The sequence below is a fragment of the Mastigoproctus giganteus genome, chromosome 6 (assembly GCF_048544385.1).
Source record: "Mastigoproctus giganteus isolate SK-2022 chromosome 6, ASM4854438v1, whole genome shotgun sequence".
Taxonomy (NCBI): domain Eukaryota; kingdom Metazoa; phylum Arthropoda; class Arachnida; order Uropygi; family Thelyphonidae; genus Mastigoproctus; species Mastigoproctus giganteus.
Window position 1 is genome coordinate 154,578,404 of NC_143580.1, and position 17,449 is coordinate 154,595,852.

At 34.1% G+C, this 17,449-nt stretch overlaps 1 protein-coding gene across 1 annotated transcript in view; it reads left to right on the forward strand.

The window, feature by feature from the left end:
• LOC150084667 (tRNA wybutosine-synthesizing protein 5-like) overlaps positions 1–17,449 on the forward strand; it is a 72,466-nt gene that overhangs the window by 28,048 nt on the left and 26,969 nt on the right. The window contains exon 4 of the mRNA XM_090376316.1: positions 59–241. Within this exon, the coding sequence (XP_090232442.1) occupies positions 59–241 (183 nt within the window). The remainder of the gene's footprint in view (positions 1–58; positions 242–17,449) is intronic.

Genomic DNA, 17,449 nt, shown 5'->3' on the forward strand with positions numbered 1-17,449 from the left:
TTTTCCTTTCTTATTATTGCGAACATTTCTTTAATTTCTTTAATATTTTTGTTTTAAGACAGAATATTACTATCTGAGGTCTTTGGGAGATAATCCAAGGAAGAGTATAGCTGATATCAAGTATCAGCATCCTGTACTTGCTGCAGATATTGTATTTCCAAAATATTTTAAGGAGAATCAGTTTTTTTCCAGTGTATTTCGTATCTCCTCAGCAGGTTTATCTTTATGGACACATTATGATGTAAGTGCATTTTAATAAAAAAAATAATAATTAAATTTGTTTTATGCATGTTTTGTTTTTAGGATTATTTTTGTTTTAACTTCTCTCTCTGTCCCTCTGCTTGTTATGTGTGTACCTTTGACTAGACACAACATAACAAAATTACATGAAACCCTTCCCTCTCCAATATAGAATATTTTGCGCACCTACTGACAAATTATGACAGGTACCTTTTTAAGCATATTCACACACACGCGCACACACACGCACGCACGCACAAAAATGATTATTCAATGTAACCTCTTATAGGAAATGTTCAAAAAGTTACATATGATGATGAAGAGGTATTCTTTTGATGAAATGGTTTCAATGAATAAAAGATTAATAAATCAGGTATGACAGATGCACCTAAAAGTGCAAAGCAGCATTAAAGGATGCAAGAGCATATATAAGTTTGTATTAATATATTGAATAAAGTATGCACAAATGGATGTGAAAGTTACACGAAGTGCCAGTAACTAGAAGGGTGAAAAAGAAAAAGAAGTGTAGTAGATTTGTGAAAGGTGAAAGAATGTTAATATTCTAAAGGTTCTTAAGATGAATTAAGAGAATTATGGACTGAATTACCAAGCCAATAGAAAGTGGCAGAACTGTAAAGAAAAATTAGTACATCAAAATACTAATAAAATAATAAAAAATGCAAATAAATTGAAAATGAAAATAAAATCAGATATGTGGGGAAACATATTTAGAAAATGGTCGAATATAGGTAAGGCAAATATGCTTGTTCTGATATCAGCTGAAATAAATAAATATTGATACATGATCAGTTCTTTCATCAGGGAACTACACCTGACCATGTATCAGGAACTGCATTTCTATACTTGTCCATAGTAGTAGAAGAAAAGTGACAGGAGAAAAAGCAACGAAAATGAAATTAGCACATTCTAATACAGTATGGATTACGCTACATTGCGACAAGGTAGTCCCAATGTAGTGTAATTTATTTAGGTAAAAATAAGGATCAAGTTAAAATAAATATAGTTAATATAGATATGTTTAATATAAATATGTAGAATTTAGTATAAGATTTAATTATGTATAGATAGAATTTAAATGATTCAATAAATAAATTTGGAACAAGCACATGGTATAGGGTGAGGTATTAAATTGAGGATAGGAAGGGAAAAAGGAGTATTTTAAATAAATAAAGACAAAAAATAGCAATGCAATGCAATTAGGATAGTAGGAACTTTTGTATCACCCTCATGTACACTAATAGTTTTACGAACGGGAAGTACAGTACAAATAGACAGCAGAAAGATAAAAAGCAAAGAAAAAGTTATTAAATAACACTAAGCTTGCTAGGGTTGTGAAGCCCAACCTAAGATTAGTGTACTAAGGGCTCTGGTATTGGAAAATTAAAAATATGTGTGTTGAAACATGCTGAGAAACGAATCTAAAATGAAACCAAAAGTATAATAAGATAGTGAAAGTGATTGATGGAGTAGTTCAAGAAATGCATAGCGGAAATAAGCTGGTGGGAGAAAATATATACATAGCAGACTGAAAAGGTCAGGGGGATGATGTGTACATATTCAGTAGAGTAGATGAATGCACACAAACTTTAACCACATTAGCAATATAACTACATGATAAAGCAATTTATAGCAGCGTAGCAGACTTAATAGTAAGCTGTGAAGAAATGCAAAACAGTGGGAAAAATAGTGATTTCTATAGTTGTATTTTGAATACAAATGTATGGAGACAATTTAAAATTAGCATTGGAAAAAGAAATACATTATATATGTCTATGAGAAATAAATTCCCGCTTTATGAGTGCATGCTAGGAACGAATTAACTCGTAAAGTTGAGAACTACCTGTATATATATAAGTTTGTATTAATATATTGAATAAAGAACTGGATAAATTATACAATTCCATGTATATAAAACAATTCCAAGAAAACAACTATAGAATAGGAATTTAGTCATACTTTATTCAATATATTAATTCAATATATCCATTTATACATTCTTTATTCAATATATTAATACAAACTTATATATATACAGGTAGTTCTCGACTTTACGAGTTAATTTGTTCCTAGCACGCGCTCGTAAAGCGAGAATTTATTTCGCATAGACATTATGTTAAAAATAGGGGTTACCTTATCAACTGAAATTAGTTAGCTAATTAGTTTATGTTTAAACAATGATTGATTTATCCAAAGAAATGAAAACAGCCTGTAAAATCAAGCAAATTATAATAATAGAGAAATTATTTATGACTTACAAACGTTAAAGAATTTTTATTCTTCATCATCATCGACTAAATGCACACTCGTTGATCACTCATTATTGTCTTGGCACTCGTTGGTTTGTTGCACAAGGAGTCGTCTTCTTCAGAAATGCTTGAAGAGGCATTTATTTCCAAGATAATCTTCTTTTTCTTTATAAATTTCAATAACATGCATAAGAATTTTTTAACAGAATGCACAAATTGCAACTAACACAATTTGTGCAGAATAAGTTTATAAAGCTTAAAAAAAAAAAAAAAAAAAGGAATGAAGAGAAGATTCTGAAATTTTATTTATGTTTTATACAATTGAAGATTTCAGTAAAGGGGAAACACATTTCACCATAATAACATAAAAACCCATGCAATTCCAGCTATTGGTATTTTCACAAATGCAATAACATTGGGTTTACTGTCCATTTATAATTGCTTGCAGTAACAGAAAAGTGCAATAAACTGTAAAGTGCAAATTGTTTTTATTGTTTTATGGTCATGACTTCCAGAAATGTGCTTTAGAAAAATATCACAAAGCCATTCAAAATTGGTTCTTATAACATATGATAACGATGAAAGTGTAATGCGTTTAATGATTTGAATTGGTAACTAATACAATTTATACTATAAAAACGACCTTTTAGGGAGTTATATAGTGAAAATTTGAACTTCTGAGGTCGTGGAATGAATTACCAAAAAAAACAACGTGTTATTGGGTTCACATTACGATATTTTCGCAATACGATGGTAACAGTGCCTCTGTAGACAGGTGGGCAGGAGCAGCAGTACGTAGCACACATTTCTTGATTAGACCAGGGTTCGAGCCTGTGACCACCAAATACGGAGGATGGGGAAAGGTCAGAGAATGACCACCGCATATTCCCAGAGCAATATGGCCTTAGTTGCTAATGCTCCTAAAAACCAAATAATAAACATAAATAAAATAACAAACGATGGTAACAGATTAATATTGTAAAGCGGGGTACACTGTATTGTATAGCTACATGCGTGGTTTGAAATGTGGTATTTATGAATGTTTAACGTTGATTTTTTGTAATTAATGTTCATATTTTCGATTTTGTCGATACTTGATACTTGAAAAAAAGAAGAAAAAACTCGTAACCCAGGAATTCGTAAAGCGAGAACTGCCTCTGTGTGTGTGTACACAGTGTATACAGTAAACCCCTGTGTTTCGCATATTTGCAGTCGCTGATTTAATATAAAATTAGAGGCACCTTCGTAGCCAGGTGGACAGGAGCAGCAATGCGCAGCACATGCTTCTTGATTAGACCAGGGTTCGAGCCCGTGAGCCACCAAATACGGAGGATGCGAAAGGTCAGGAAATGACCACCGCATATCCCCGGAGAAATATGACCTTAGTTGCTAATGCTCCTAAAAACCAAATAACAACAACAATATAAAATGAAACCTAAAAAAATGTGAATTTTAAAGCGCTGCGAATATTTTCCGTCATAAAAAAACATGGCCGTGGCTAAAATTATCTTTCCCGGTCAAAACAGCGCTCAGTGGGTGGGGGGAAATGGGTGACTAAATCACGCGCGTGGATGTTTCTCGCTAATCCTTGTTCAGTATGTGTTATGCGCTTGTCATGGAAGGTTTTGTCGTTTGCTTTTAATTTATATGCTTATAAATTGAATAAATTTATCAATTTATAAATTGATATGCTTACAAAAGTGATAAATCTACCGTTTGCATTGTAAAACAGACTTTTTCGAGTGTGTTAACGGAAGAAAGTGACTTTATTGTGGACAAATTCTTTCTAACCCGTACAAAAATATGGCTACAAATAACAAGGGAAATGTGAAAAGATCAAAGCAGGTGATGACATTAGCGAATAAAATTGAGTTATTAGACAAAATTTCTAATGGTGAAAGTGTCTCCTCAGTGGCAAAGCATTATAAAATCAATGAGTCAACGGTACGATCAATCAAGAAATCGGAAGAAAAAATCAGTCATAGTGTCCATGAAAACACGCTAATTGCTTCAAAAATTTGCTCTGTAACTTGTGATGTTAAATTATAAAAAATGGAAAAGGCTTTAAAATCTGTGGATAGAAGACCGAACTCAAAATAAAATTCCGTTAAGTTTACTCATCGTTCGTGAAAAGGCAAAACTCCTTTATCAACACTTTAATGGAACAGGTGATAGCACTGGTGGGATAAGTTTTTTAGCTATAGCAAAGGTGCTGGTTTGAAAAATTTGTTTGAAATTTCTAATAAATATTACATTTAATATTAAATTGTTTCTTATTTTCATTTCGATGCCTATGCTTGCATTTCACTATGTACTGTCTATGTACATAGTCATATTATGAAGGTACATATGATACATACATAGACAAAATTTTCATACTTTGGAACGGAACCCCTTTATTACTATGGGAGCCATAACTCAGTATTCGCGTTTTCGGTATTCGCAGCATTTCTCAGGAACGTAATCCCCGCGAATAGCGGGGGTTTATTGTATATATATATGCTAAATGCCTCTTGTCTTCACCATGTCCATCCATCTATCCACAGGTAACAGAGGGACTCCCAGTGAAACAGAATTTAATGAAATTTTGTATTTAAACTGGTTAAAAATATTTGTTGAGCAAAACCAAACTTCATTAAAATCAGACAAATAGAAATCCAGCAATTATTATTTCTTTTTTCTATGCCATTTGGATATAAAAAAGAAATTCAGAGATTAAATGTAGTTTTAATGAAGTATTGTTAGCTTTGGAGAGTCCGTGCACACTTAGCCTGTATTCAAGCCTCTCTTCATGAATGTGATTTTGCTTGTGAAGAAGTATGTATACAGAGAGAAAAGAGGCTTAAAAAAAGTAATATGGAAGTTCAGTAATTCAATAATAATATTAAGTCGTAATTAAACTAAATGGCTAAGTTTAGGGAATATAAACCTATAGAGTTTTATTAAATGTTCTATACAGTTATTATCTTAGTAATTAATTGATAAGGAGACAACTATATTTACTTTTCATTTCTATTGATCACAGAAAATGGAACAAACCATTTAATTTAAGAAAAAAAATTGAGCATGTCCAAAATGTAACACACTGCATACATTAACTAGTTTTTTTTACCCATCTCAAGAAGGTTACTCAATAGCTAAAAAAATACTCTATCTATTGTTTGGAGCCTATAAGAATACATATAGAGGATACAAATGCTCCAAAAACTGACTATAGTAAATTCTTTAAAATGCAGCACCTTTGAGGATTGAGAGGTGACAGATTTAAAATTTTCTGGATTTTAGAGATACCTAGAGGCCAAGCAGCTTTTGAGGAGCACAGTTCAATGAATATGAAGCACTAACAACTGAATTTATTTATATATGTAAACATAAGAGGTAGTAATAGTTTTTTAAGCTTTAAGTAATAGTTTTTTTTATTAAGGAATAAATTATGAGATTCTTGCACGTAATAACAAAAAAGATTGCTAATTTTTACTGAGATTCAGGACTGGTCCTTGGGGAGGACAATGCTTTCAGGCTTGTAAGTGAAAAAGGCTCCAAATTGGAACAAAGGGGGGAGGCCCTTTCCAGTCTTGGCAAGAATGACCAAACGTTAATTCTTGCATTAAGACCCCCCCCCCCCAATTCTGGGGTCGACCTTGCTGTCATTATAACTTTATGCAGCTGACAAACTATGTGAATAGTTATAATGGTAATGAAATCATGGTTGTGTGGAATTAAATCTATATATATATATATAATAATAAATTTGCAAGTCATTGTTTATAGAAGAGATTAACCATATATTTTTCCAGCTGAACTCAACTGCAAAACACACAATTTTTTATAAAAATATTTCTGTACCCGGCTGGAAAATTGTACACTTTTTCTATATTTCATCACCTCTCAGCTGCTGTTCTAAAGTGATATAAAAAGCTGGTACACAAATGCATGTATGATCAGCCACATAGCTGTAATTTGCAAAAAACAGTTTCATGCTAAATTACAAAATTTAATAAATTGAATAAACGAATTGGACTTTTAAAGACAAATGCAATCATTGATACAAGTGTCAGATTGCTTTCTTAATATTTCCAGATTGTAAACCGGTGTTTTTTTTTTTTTTTTCCCTGTAAAATTTTAGAGGATTTTAAAGAATGCCAGGTTGCTATATGCCAGATTTTGCAGTTTCCTATATATTTGAAAACTTATGCAGCAAATTGCTACTATAATCATTATCAACAGTATTTTCATTTCAGTTATAACAAATGGTAAAACTACAGTGGTAAAATGAAACGCATATTACACCATATTCTGAATATGGTGTAATACCATACATAATTAACATAAACCGATGAGCCAAAACATTATGACCAGCGAGTCGTTATGCAAATCGAAGAAACTGTAGGTGAACTGCAGCACTTGTGCAGGTCAGAACACAGTATAAAAAACACCCGATACTGAGCTCCGTTAATGGCCAGACGACTGAGTCAAAGCATATCTGAAACAGCATGGCGGGTGCTCACAGTCAGCTGTGGTTAGTACCTACCAAAAGTGGTCCGAGGAAGGGAACCCACGAACTGCTGGCGAGGTGTTGGATGACCATGGCTCATCGATGCTCGAGGTGAGCAAAGGCTCTCCCAGATGGTATGGCAACAGAAAGGAGACTGTGGCGTAACTCACCAGTAATTGGAATGCTAGTGATGGGAGTAATGTGTTACAACACACAGTACATCAAACCCTGCTGAAAATGGGGCTGCGTAGCCGCAGGCTGCTCCGAGTGCCCATGCTAACCACGGTTCACCAGCGACAGCGCCTACAATGGGCACACGAGCATCGAAACTGGACCTTGAGTGATTGGAAGAAGGTCGTCTGGTCCGATGAATCACGATTCCTGTTGCACCATGTGGACAGCCGGATACATGTGCGTCGTTTACCTGGGGAAGTGATGGCACCTGGATGCACCATGGGATGAAAACAAGCCAGCGTCATGCTTTGGGGGATGTTCTGCTGGGATACTCTGGGTCCAGTTATCCATGTGCCTAGCACTCTGACATCTACCACCTACGTAAACATCATTGCTGACCAGGTACACCCTTTCTTGGCAACAGTTTTCCCCTCTGGCAGTGCCATCTTTCAGCAGGATAATGCCACACCACCCAGATTGTTCAAGACTGGTTCGCAGAACATGAGGAAGACTTCCAGGTATTGGAAGACTCTGGCCTCTAAATTCCCCAGACATCAATCCCATCGAGCATCTGTGGTTTGTGTTGGAACAGCAACTCCGATCTGCAGCGTCTCAACCACAGACCTTACAGGAGTTAAAGGATCTGCTGGTTACGTGTTGGTAGCAGATACCACAAGACATGTTTAGAAATCTTGTGGCGTCCATGCCTCACTGGGTACAGGCTGTTTTGGCTGCACGTGGAGGACCAACATTATATTAGGTAGGTGGTCATAATGTTTTGGCACATCGGTGTAATGCGTTTTGTTCTCTGAAGTGACTTGTTGATTTTTAGTTGTGGTCATTCCAAAATAGGCAAAAACTCTATCATCAGTAGGAAAATAAGCATTACATCCACTTATTAGCACAATTATGTTGCTGCTGTAACTAAAATTAATGCAAAATATGTTCACTCTAGGGAAAAAAATTCATTATGATACTTTTATTTTATTCAAAATGCAGGATTATTTGTCATAATTTCTACCCTTGTAATTTGTTTTCGGTTGCTGATAATTTTTCTGTTGACACAGATAACATGGTTAGATAATTTGATATTTCCAAAAACTCACTCACCAGGTTGCTTCTCCACTGTACACATTGGACAAATAAGGATCTATTGATCAATCAGTGTGATTTCTCTTACTAGTTGCTACTAATTATTACTAACAGCTATCTGCCAATCAAAATGTGTGCCATATAAACTTGAAGAGTGAGCTAAAACTAAAAGAATAGGACTTTTTTTTTTTTTTTCAAACTTGTGGAAATCTCATAAAATTTTTGACCAACTGCTTGGTACCCTGCATATAGGAATAAAAATTAATCACATAGAAAAATTGGCAAAAAGAGGGTAACTAGTAGAATAGGCTACATTCTCGATACTGCCAACAGGAGTAGGCCCCATTCTCTATACTGCCAACAGGAGTAGGCCCCATTCTCTATACTGCCAACAGGAGTAGGCTACATTCTCTATGCTGCTAACAGGAGCAGCTTCCAATGTGTTTTCTACCTCTGTTTGAATTTCAATGGCTTTCCCCTTGGAGCATTCTGTTGACTACAGGAAGTATGCACCACTCTTATCAGCAGTGTGTGAGAGAGAGACTGGCAGACTAAAATTTGTGAACAGCTAAGCTAATATGATGTTGTTGCAATGGCAAAATATGTGATTAAATTAATGAATTATGTTGGAAAGTCATTATCTATTTTTAAAAAGTTACTGTAGAAGTACAAAATTATAGAATATTTATTCAAATGTTTAATAGAAAAACTAATATCTGCCCCACAGTTTTTTTTTTTTTAGGTAAATAATGACTAAGCAACTGAATGTCAGTAATAGTGAAAAGATTGTAGATATGAAATGTGGGGATCAATAACAACCATTCAGGGATGCTGTCAAGCTGAATGAGAAGGGTATGCAATGCTAAATCCTAAAAGTGTCAAGGGTTGCCACCAAAAATTGGTGACAGTGGGGTCTCTGTAGCTGATAGAATGCACTGTGGAAGACTATCCACTTGTGTGAGATGAGAACATTAACCTTTTCAGAAGTGCATACATATATACATGTTTTTCATGGGTGTAAATACACGTTTAGGTCATTTCAAATAATGCATCCTTTGTGGAAATGCACTGGGTCATAAAAAATACTGGGTATAGGGTACTGGATGTTGCTGGGCACTCAGTGAATAACTATTTGTGTTATGTGAATTTTCTTTAAAAACAATAATATGTTTAATTATACATAGTAAACCTTTCCACATAACTATATGCTCCAGTATCTTTATTTCAGCTCACAATACTTGAACAGTAAAGACTTATGTGGCACATTGGAGAGAAACAGAGGTAGAAAGAAAACAAATATATTAGAGAGCAAAAGGTGCGAATCAGAGGAAATAAACTTACAGAGAAGAAAGCGACCCAGCAAAGATGGGTGTACTTTGTTTTTCTTGAAGGACTTGTGGAGGTAGATTGGCAGGTAGATTAGTGAGTGTACTGGATATTTTGCCAATTGTTTGTATAAAGACATTTATGTTACTGACAATGTTCAGATTCTCTGTGCAGCATAGCTAGTGTTGATTGTTTTTCAACAAGTAACTCCCTGGCTACATAATACCAAAGTGCCTGCTGTTTCATAAGGTCAGTTTGCATCTAATCTAAGCCAAGTAAAGTTGTTCAAGTAAACATATCTAATCTAAGCCAAGTAAAGTACAGTCAGTCCTCGTATAGCACGATAGTTGTGTTCCTAGAAACCCTCGTGCAATATGAACAACAGGCCCTATGGGAAAAATAGGGTTAGGTTCCGACCACCCAAGACTGAACACACATTTGTAACCAAAACATTACCAAACACAATAAATAATCGTAATAAATTACGTAAGTATTTTATTACGACTATTACGTAATAAAATATTGCTAATGCTTTTGCTTCTATCGTAAGCAAACTTGTTTTTTGTTTGATTTTCTATCCAAACAGATGACAGCCGTTCCATCTCTTCCAATTCTTGTGTCTTAATCTAATGGATTTTAATTACACTTTGAGTTGTTCCTGCTATGAAAGTTGTTTTTATTTTCTCTGCATTCTTTGTAATTCTCGGCGTTGCCTCATTTAGGTCTGTAGCACGTGCAATATCACATGGTCTTTCATTTCGCTCAAAGCGTTTCACAATTTCATATTTTTTTCTCTATCGACAGAGGTGGACTGGCCATAAGCCTTACCGGGGAAACCCCGGTTGGCCGGAGGCCAGTGTGATTTTGGCCATAAACGCTAGTATGAGGCCACTATAAATTTTCCCGGGTAAGAATTTTTGACCCAGTCTGCCTCTATTTATCGATTGCTTTTCGTTTTCTCTCTGAATCTGTAGTGGCTTCACCAGGATGTTTCCTTTTCACACCTTTTAAGTATTTTACTCATTTTTAGGGAATAAAAAAAAAAAATTACAAAATGAGGAGGCACGCTTGATACACATAAACAAAGCTGCGCGCGTGTAGCAACTGAATAAACAACACCGTAAAGGCAGAGATACACTATTAACACCTCACATTTTACTAAAGCACATTTCTAGGGGTTACTACCATAAAACAATAAAAACAATTTCCAGTTGCATTTCTGCTAGTGGAATCTGTTATAAACTGGTAGTAAACTCGATCTAATTGCATTTGCAATAATACCGATAGCTGGAATTGTGTGGGTTTTTACATTATTATGGTGAAATGTGTTTCCCCTTCACTGATATAAGAAACATAAATACATTTTCAGAATCTTCTCTTCATTCCTATCGTGTTGCATTCGGTTGGGGTGATTCTGCGTTCGACTGCCATTTCTTGTAAACACAAAGGCGAATCGTGCAAAAGCGAATTCGGTTCGTGTTATATAAGATATCGTTCCCCTATTTATAAATCGTGTATGATCGAATTCATGTAATGTAAACAGGTGTTATACGAGGACTGACTGTATATATGTTATTTTTACCCTTACAATAATGAGATTCAGTTTGGAGATTTTTTGAAATATCAACTGATAACAAGATGATAGGAGGCAAAAAAAAAAAAAAATGCAAACTCCTATGAAACATCAACATTAATAAAACATTTATGTTTCAAGCATATGGATGAGTGGAATCAAGTTGATAATTGACAATACTAAGATTAAGAGACAATTAGATGACTCAAGTTTGGTACATTCATGTTCTCTGAAACAGCACACATTGACTCAGTGTATATGTACATAAAGTTCAGTTATGGAACATTGATAATCCTAAGGCAAATGATATTTACTACAAAATTGGCAAAATGATGACTTGGAACAACCAGCCTTTCAGCATAATTGAGAATAATGCTTTATTAACCTTTTAAAATTATTGGAACCTCTGTACCAAATACCATAAATAAAATATTTTTCAGATAATATTATTCCAAGTATTTATGATAAATGTTAAAAAAATCAGAATTTTTAATTGACATTGAAAAATTGCAAATGAACTTCATGTGTTTGTCATCTGACATATGGACCTGTACAGAAACTAACAAAAGTTTTTTAGTGGAAATTGGTTTACCAAAAAATTTAAGAATATGTGCATTGTTTTGAATGCTTGCCATTTTCCTGGAAGCCACACAGGTATTGCCATTAGTAATGCATTAAAAAAAATGTTACAGCTCTGGAACTTAAATGTTGAAAACAATATACACTTACTGCTTTGGAACAGTGCACATAACATGGTAAGTGGAGCAAATATTAGTAATTTGAGAAATGAATCTTGCTTTATCCTTACTCTACAATTGGTCCTTTATGATTTTATATTTTCCCAAAAATTGATTTCATGTCTAATATCTAAGTGCCACAATATCATTTGCCTCATTTTAATCACTCAAAGGTAGCCTGTACGAGGCTGAAAGAGATGCAAATAAACCTTTTGCTTCCACGACACAAATTAATATAACGTGGTTAACGAGATGAATTTGGCATATCATATGTTGAGAATTTTTGAACAAAAGCAGGTCAGCATATTGTATGCATCAGATCATGACATACCCAATTTAAATGCTGCCAATTTTAAGTTGATTGAAAATGTAGTTATTTTATTGGAACAATTTTTCAACATCACATTTTTGAGGCCAGTTCAAAGGGAGATCATATTTCAGTGGTGATTCTAAATTTAGCAGTGCTGGAGTTTTTCCTCTGCAAACAACAAAATGATGATGGCACTGTAATTGTGAAAAAGGAATTGCTCAAACTTTTACAAAATAGTCAAAATGTGAAATCAAATAAATTGTGATTGCTATTGTATTGGATCATGTTACAAACTTGGATTTATAAAACTCAGTATATGTGATATTGCAAAATTGATATTTCTTCTATTGGATTATAGAAGAAAAGAAAAGTTTCTCTCCAGTATTTGAAAATGAAGAAAAAAATTACAATGAACAAAGAGAAATTACAAAGGAATGATGATAAGAGTCAAGACGTGCAGCCTTGTTTAGATGAAATTTCATTTGAAAATGGAAATGAAAATTGTGAGTTTTGTAATGATGGTAATAGGTCTTATTATAAAGAAGAGCTGCAATTTGAAAATTATCTTAAATGTCCTAACTTCCCTCATGAGGAAAATCCTTTAACTTGGCAAAAAATGCAGCTATCTATACTGAACTATCAAAATTGGCTAGGCTTTACTTGTAATAAAGTCCAAGCAACATACCCAGTGAAAGGTTGTTTCACTGGGTATGTTGCTTTCACTGGGAAACATCCATCACTGGGCATACCCAGTGAAAGGATGGTGAAGCGGGAATCATATACAAAATGTGGAAAAATAAACTTCTTCCTAGAAATGCAGAAAAACTGTTATTTCTTCATTGTAAGCTCCAGTTATTGAACTTTAATTATTGAATTTGAAATTTGATTATTAAAATAAGAAACAATATCACCTTTATTTTTTTGTATTATTTAAATAATGTATCAGTTGTTACTTACATAACTATGCATTTTATGTAAAATGTTTTTAATTCACTATTGTTAACAGTAATACGACTTGCTTATATTTTAAAAAAATTAAAATATCATGCTTTGAATGTTTTTTTTTTTTCTAGTTTACAAAAAATAAAATTAAAATATTTTGTACTCCATCCTTTTCTATTGGTAGGTATTATTTTTCACATGAGAGGCCTAGTACCCAGCACCTGGTAGAGAAACTCAGTGCCTGGTCCAAGTAATTTTCAGGTAGTGAAATTTTGGCCTGGCATGATGGGTACTGGGTAATAACCTGGTACTCTCTGCATCACTAATTCTTTTGTATATTAGTCCTGAAATTTCTCCAGTTTGTGCCCGTATCCCTTATCTGTGGATTCAACTAACAGCAAACAGTTTTAATAAATGACAGCACAAAAAATAACTTTGAAAATTGAGGAGGGTGTCATACTTATCAGCAATTGCCCAGTTTTTGACTTCCAAAAGACATAATTGAAGAAATTGTTTGGAATTCAGTTACAGAGGTGATGAAATCAAATTAATTGATACATAAATAGGTGTAGAGATTATTACGTATTATAGGTTATAAATTATTGCAGTGTTTCTCAACCTTTTAGTTATTGCAGCACACTTTTAAAGACCCTAAAATTTTACAGCACGCTACAATCACTATTATACTCATATATATTATATATACAGATATATATATATTATAAACATATATAAATATTATATTTAAAATTTATAAATAATATATATTATAATATTTATAATATATAATACATATACAGTCGATTCCAGTTATTTGGGACACATTGGGACTAGTGAATTTTGGCCCGATTAAGCGGCTGCCCCAATTATCCGAAGTGTCATGTAAAAAAAATTAAAAATACAGTGGACCCCCGCTTTACAATTGGTTCACTGTACAATCAAATCATGCTACAATGGAGTCACCATAGTAAAGTACCGTTCACTATGTGATGTGTAGAAGCGCTGGTCATTTTGATCACATTTGTGAATTGAATTTTAATTCTATTAAACAGCGATTCTAATTAACGAAAATAGGAGGAATATTATCCACAGGCTATAAAAGTAAAGATATATTAAGCACAAATTTATCCTTTATTACCTTACCAATTAAATAATTAAATTATACGTGAAAATCGGAAAAATATACGTGATAATCGAATAATTAATACGTACTGTAATATGTACATACTAACTAGTTGACAATTCTGTTCACCGACATTTGTGGGTGGGGATTAAAATTTAAAACAGTAAAAAGATAAGCAATCAATAACAAAGAACATGGCACACACACAAATTGCAAGTAACATGATATACGCAAGTGAGAATGGAGTAACAAGTTATGCAGCTTTAAAAATAGGAATGAAGAGAAGATTCTGAAAATTAATTTTTTTATATGATTGAAGATTCCATGAACACATTTCACCATAATAACCCACAGAATTCCAGTTGTCGGTATTATCACAAATTCAATAAGATCGAATTTACTATCATTTAAGCTCATTTATGAAAGATTGCACTAAAAGAAAAGTCCAATAAACAGGTGACTGCTAATTGTTTTTATTATTTTATGGTTGTGACCTCCAGAAATCCAACCAAACCACGTGGTACGGTCAGAGACAGTTGTAGGGTAATCTCCAGTGCTGTGGTGCAGTCTCCTGCACATATTAAACGGCATGTTGTCCCAATTAAGTGAAGTAAGCCCTGGCTATTTTTTCGATTGGGTTCTGCTTTTTAAGATTTGCCCCAAATAAACAGCTGCCCCAATTAATCGGTGGCCCAAATAACTGGAATCCACTGTATATACATATTTTCACAAACGAAGTTATTTCTGTTGGGTATATTTAATAATACACATTTGTTTTTAATGTCCTTTTTTCAACATACATGAATTGCATGAAATTTAAAAGAAAATATGTGAAAAATTAACATAATTATAAAAAAACAAACAAATATACAATTATAACATTTTAATCAGTGGTTGGGTTTAATGGGAGGCACACAGTTTTTAAATATGAGAATTTATTTATTGTGGATAGGCTTACTCTCACTCCTCTACTACTGACTAAAAACGTCGGTCTCTCTTTTTTTTGTTTAATCTTGTTTAAAGCTGAAAACCCTGTTTCGCACAAGTAGGAAGTGGAAAATAGCAATAAAATGCTAATTGCCTTTTCCTAAATTCGTGGAAATTCATTTTGGAATTTTGATCCAAAATTTGCTAATATTAGTGTTATTAAAGTGAATTTCCAGCGACTGGTCATTACAGATCTCAGCCAATTCTTCTTCCTCTTGAAAATTAAGTTCTAACATTGGAAGATTTCTTGTTGCAAATGGATCACTTACCCACAAATATTTTTTGGTATCAAGGGATGGAAAGTAATGCTCAATTTTTGTCTTTAACAGCTTTAATGTTTTGCTTATTACATTAATTATTTTAGTACACTGGTGTACAAAATTTAAGGACCTCAAGTTTTTACCTGTAGGAGTGGCCTACAGGTAAAAGGAGTGGCCTGGACATGGGAAAAGCATACCAAAGGAACCTTGTGAGGTACAGAAATGATGAAGGAAACAACACTGACACAACAACGAAAACAAAACAGTACAGAGGGACTTTATTCAAAAATGGCAACATAGCACTGGCTGCCATGATACAGATGCATCACTGCCAAAGATGGCACAAAGGGAAGAAATGATCCTCAGTAGGAGATATGGCCACCCCATAATGTCGATGCAGGCTTTGTACCACCTGTCCATACTTAGAACAGTGTTGTTGATAAGTCCTTGCAGTAACATCATCCATTCCTCTGTCAGCCCCATCTTCAGCTGGTGAACATTTTCTGTTGGGTGTGGACGTGCGGCTAGGCATCCCATATGTGTTCGATAGGATTTAGATCGGTGGAACGGGCAGGCCAATCCACACGAGCAATGTCCTCACTTTCCAAAAGCATATCAACAGCTGCAGTGCAATGGGGTGTGGCGTCATCATCCATAAACACGAACTCGGGGCCAGTGGGACCTCGGAACAGATGCACATGGGGAAGGATTACCTCAGTAAAGCAGCATGCACCGGTTACAGTACCGCCTTCCAGTATCTGGAGTTGTGTACGTCCATCCAAGATAACGCCTCCCCAGACGAGAACACTTCGACCGCCATATCGATCCCTTTCAGATTAGCTGACGTCCAGAATCGCTGCTGAGACTGACACTACTCTCATCAGTAAAGAGTACCTTAAGTAAAGATTTTGTGGTTGTAACTTTTAGAAATAGTGTTGGTCCTTAAGTTTTGCACACCAGTGTATAATTTGTTTTGGCAGTCAAGGGAAACATTTCTAAATTTTTTCATTTACATATTTTTTCCCTATACTCAACTTTTCTTTAAAAGCGAACAACTTGTCAGTAGAAGTGAGTAAATTTTCCTCTGGGCCTTGCGTACTGATATTTAATTTATTAAGCTGTGCAAATAAATCTACTAGAAAAGCTCATTTACAGCACCAAATTGATTGCTACAATGAAAAAAATATGAGCATTTCCTCACACACAACTCATCCATACGCATGAGTACATTTCCTTTTAATAGCTACCAAACCTAAGTATGCATTATTAAAGAAAAATGATCAGACTCATGTTCCTTCCATAATTTTCTGAAAATACATATTTTTTGTGGATATAATTGACCATCTTAATCGCTCGATCAAGTACAAGTTTTAAATCGGGTACAACAAAAATCCTTTTAGTGCTCCTGTCATTGCGGGAACACCGTCAGTACAAATGCTGACACATGACCCATAATATACCACACTTTTGTAAATAATTATTCATTGCTTTGAAAATATCTTGGCCAGTTGTTGTTCTTTCAATGAGTGCTTTACAACAACAAAAAAAAAAAAAGAATAATTGTGCTGTTTTCGATAAACCTGACAAATGCTATTAATTGGGCTTTCCTGCTAATATCTGTAGAATTAGCTACTTGCAATGCAAACAGTTGCCCAAAATTATTAATATGTTGGACAACTTGTTCTTCAATATCAACTGACATTTCTTACCTACACCTGCTAATTGTGCTTTTCAAGGGTGGTACAGTCATCATTTTTTTTTTTCCAACTTCCTCTACCAAAATACTTTTCATGATTACCCGACATTCTGGTAAAATCAGACTTTCTGCAATCAGGTGAGATTAATTTTTTTTTTTTTTTTGCCACCATTTTGGCTAATAATATCTGGCTTCTTGCACTTTATCAAATATTTTAGCCATAACAT